The following is a 3,691-nucleotide window of genomic DNA, read 5'->3' as shown; positions in this document are numbered from 1 at the left end:
CGGCCCCAGTGCGGGGACACAGGACAGCCCCCGACCCTGCCGGCGCCAGTGCGGGGACACAGGACAGCCCCGACCCTGCCGGCGCCAGTGCAGGGGACACAGGACAGCCCCCGACCCTGCCGGCCCCAGTGCGGGGACACAGGACAGCCCCGACCCTGCCGGCCCCAGTGCGGGGACACAGGACAGCCCCCGACCCTGCCGGGGACACAGGACAGCCCCCGACCCTGCCGGCCCCAGTGCGGGGACACAGGACAGCCCCGACCCTGCCGGCGCCAGTGCAGGGGACACAGGACAGCCCCCGACCCTGCCGGCGCCAGTGCGGGGACACAGGACAGCCCCGACCCTGCCGGCCCCAGTGCGGGGACACAGGACAGCCCCCGACCCTGCCGGGGACACAGGACAGCCCCCGACCCTGCCGGCCCCAGTGCGGGGACACAGGACAGCCCCCGACCCTGCCGGGGACACAGGACAGCCCCCGACCCTGCCGGCGCCAGTGCGGGGACACAGGACAGCCCCCGACCCTGCCGGCGCCAGTGCGGGGGACACAGGACAGCCCCCGACCCTGCCGGCGCCTGTGCGGGGACACAGGACAGCCCCCGACCCTGCCGGCGCCAGTGCGGGGACACAGGACAGCCCCCGACCCTGCCGGCCCCAGTGCGGGGACACAGGACAGCCCCCGACCCTGCCGGGGACACAGGACAGCCCCCGACCCTGCCGGCGCCAGTGCAGGGGACACAGGACAACCCCCGACCCTGCCGGGACACAGGACAGCCCCCGACCCTGCCGGGGACACAGGACAGCCCCTGACCCTGCCGGCCCCAGTGCAGGGGACACAGGACAGCCCCCGACCCTGCCGGCACCAGTGCAGGGGACGGGGAAAGGACGGGCTTCCGGGGGTGAGGGGCAAGGGTTCTCCCTGCGCAGGGTGGGGCTGGGGGCTGCTTGACCAGCACACACACACGGTACACAGTGAGCACACACACAGTACACAGCACACACAGTACACAGTGAGCACACACAACACACACAGTGAGCACACACGGTACACAGTGAGTGCACACACACACAGTGAGCACACAGTGAGCACACACACACAGCACACACAGTGAGCACACACACACAGTACACAGTGAGCATGCACAGAGAGCACACACACACAGCACACAGCACACACACAGTACACAGAGAGCACACACAGTGAGCACACACGGTACACAGTGAGCACACACACACGGTACACAGTGAGCACACACAGGCACAGGGCACTCTTAGCTGAGGCCCACAACTTCCCAGCTCCGGCCTCTGTTTAGATGACTGGCTGTGGGCCGTGTCCCTGTGTGACACCAGGCCTTCGTGGGAGTCGGGCTCGTGGATGCGCTGGTCGCCCGTGTCCTGGGGCACCTGGGACGCCTTTCTCCCCCGGTGGGCCGTGCTCACCCTGACCTGGCCCGGCGTCAGGCAGCGCACGCGCAGTCTTGCTCGTCTGTCTGACGCTGTCAGGGACGTGCTTGCCACGGCCGCCCCGGGTCCCCGTGGCGCGGGGAGCCGTCCGCACCGGCCGCCCTGGGTCCCCGTGGCGCGGGGAGCCGTCCGGACCGGCCGCCCTGGACCCCCGTGGCGCGGGGAGCCGTCGGGACCGGGCCCTGGGTCCCCGTGGCGCGGGGAGCCGTCCGCACCGGCCGCCCTGGACCCCCGTGGCGCGGGGAGCCGTCCGGACCGGCCGCCCTGGATCCCCGTGGCGGAGCGAGCCGTCCGGACCGGCCGCCCTGGGTCCCCGTGGCGCGGGGAGCCGTCGGGACCGGCCGCCCTGGATCCCCGTGGCGGAGCGAGCCGTCCGGACCGGCCGCCCTGGATCCCCGTGGCGGAGCGAGCCGTCCGGACCGGCCGCCCTGGGTCCCCGTGGCGCGGGGAGCCGTCCGGACCGGCCGCCCTGGACCCCCGTGGCGCGGGGAGCCGTCGGGACCGGCCGCCCTGGGTCCCCGTGGCGCGGGGAGCCGTCCGCACCGGCCGCCCTGGACCCCCGTGGCGCGGGGAGCCGTCCGGACCGGCCGCCCTGGATCCCCGTGGCGCGGGGAGCCGTCCGGAGCGGCCGCCCTGGATCCCCGTGGCGGAGCGAGCCGTCGGGACCGGCCGCCCTGGACCCCCGTGGCGCGGGGAGCCGTCGGGACCGGCCGCCCTGGGTCCCCGTGGCGCGGGGAGCCGTCCGCACCGGCCGCCCTGGACCCCCGTGGCGCGGGGAGCCGTCCGGACCGGCCGCCCTGGATCCCCGTGGCGGAGCGAGCCGTCCGGAGCGGCCGCCCTGGATCCCCGTGGCGGAGCGAGCCGTCCGGACCGGCCGCCCTGGGTCCCCGTGGCGCGGGGAGCCGTCCGCACCGGCCGCCCTGGGCCCCCGTGGCGCGGGGAGCCGTCGGGACCGGCTGCCCTGGGTCCCCGTGGCGCGGGGAGCCGTCCGCACCGGCCGCCCTGGACCCCCGTGGCGCGGGGAGCCGTCGGGACCGGCCGCCCTGGACCCCCGTGGCGCGGGGAGCCGTCCGCACCGGCCGCCCTGGACCCCCGTGGCGCGGGGAGCCGTCCGCACCGGCCGCCCTGGATCCCCGTGGCGGAGCGAGCCGTCCGGACCGGCCGCCCTGGATCCCCGTGGCGGAGCGAGCCGTCCGGACCGGCCGCCCTGGGTCCCCGTGGCGGAGCGAGCCGTCCGGACCGGCCGCCCTGGGTCCCCGTGGCGGAGCGAGCCGTCCGGACCGGCCGCCCTGGATCCCCGTGGCGGAGCGAGCCGTCCGGACCGGCCGCCCTGGACCCCCGTGGCGCGGGGAGCCGTCGGGACCGGCCGCCCTGGGTCCCCGTGGCGCGGGGAGCCGTCCGCACCGGCCGCCCTGGACCCCCGTGGCGCGGGGAGCCGTCCGGACCGGCCGCCCTGGATCCCCGTGGCGGAGCGAGCCGTCCGGACCGGCCGCCCTGGGTCCCCGTGGCGCGGGGAGCCGTCCGCACCGGCCGCCCTGGACCCCCGTGGCGCGGGGAGCCGTCGGGACCGGCCGCCCTGGGTCCCCGTGGCGCGGGGAGCCGTCGGGACCGGCCGCCCTGGACCCCCGTGGCGCGGGGAGCCGTCGGGACCGGCCGCCCTGGATCCCCGTGGCGGAGCGAGCCGTCCGGACCGGCCGCCCTGGACCCCCGTGGCGCGGGGAGCCGTCGGGACCGGCCGCCCTGGACCCCCGTGGCGCGGGGAGCCGTCCGCACCGGCCGCCCTGGATCCCCGTGGCGCGGGGAGCCGTCGGGACCGGCCGCCCTGGGTCCCCGTGGCGCGGGGAGCCGTCCGCACCGGCCGCCCGAGTGAGCAGCGTCCGCTGGCCGCTCAGGCCGGAGCACCGCTCCCGGCACGGGCAACCCACAGCGGCGTGTGCAGGCCACGCAGGACGGCCGGGCTGGCTCCGGTCTGCTCTAACGCTGACGCCAGGAGCTGTGCGGGCAGGGGAGCCTCGCGGGGAGCCACTCTGCTCTCCGCCACTCGTTCTGCCAGCCGTGATCCGAGGTGGACAGTTGCAGGGCCCAGCCCGCCGTCACGGGAGCACGGGGGGCGCTCTGCTGCCCCCGCGTGGCCGGCGCAGGGAGGGCGCTCCCTTCCCCAGCAGGGGGCGCGCCTGCGCACTCGAGGGGCTTCCAGGTGCGCATCGCTCCCGGGTTCCACGGAGAGGAC

General features: G+C 77.2%; 1 protein-coding gene across 1 annotated transcript; it reads left to right on the top strand.

Annotated features, from left to right (window-relative positions):
• Window positions 1-1,372: 1,372 nt before the first annotated feature.
• Window positions 1,373-3,331, top strand: LOC133762578 (basic salivary proline-rich protein 1-like). The gene has a single exon (XM_062195555.1). The coding sequence runs from the start codon at window positions 1,373-1,375 to the stop codon at window positions 3,329-3,331; it is 1,959 nt and encodes a 652-aa protein (XP_062051539.1).
• The last annotated feature ends 360 nt before the right edge of the window (window positions 3,332-3,691 follow it).

The sequence above is a fragment of the Lepus europaeus genome, chromosome 6 (genome assembly GCF_033115175.1).
Source record: "Lepus europaeus isolate LE1 chromosome 6, mLepTim1.pri, whole genome shotgun sequence".
NCBI classification, from domain to species: domain Eukaryota; kingdom Metazoa; phylum Chordata; class Mammalia; order Lagomorpha; family Leporidae; genus Lepus; species Lepus europaeus.
Note: the sequence above shows the minus strand (reverse complement) of the source record. Positions and strands in the feature narration are given on the sequence as shown.

Bases quoted from the DNA above. Each gene is read 5' to 3' on its own strand.
- LOC133762578 (XM_062195555.1), top strand. From the start codon at position 1,373: ATGCGCTGGTCGCCCGTGTCCTGGGGCACCTGGGACGCCTTTCTCCCC.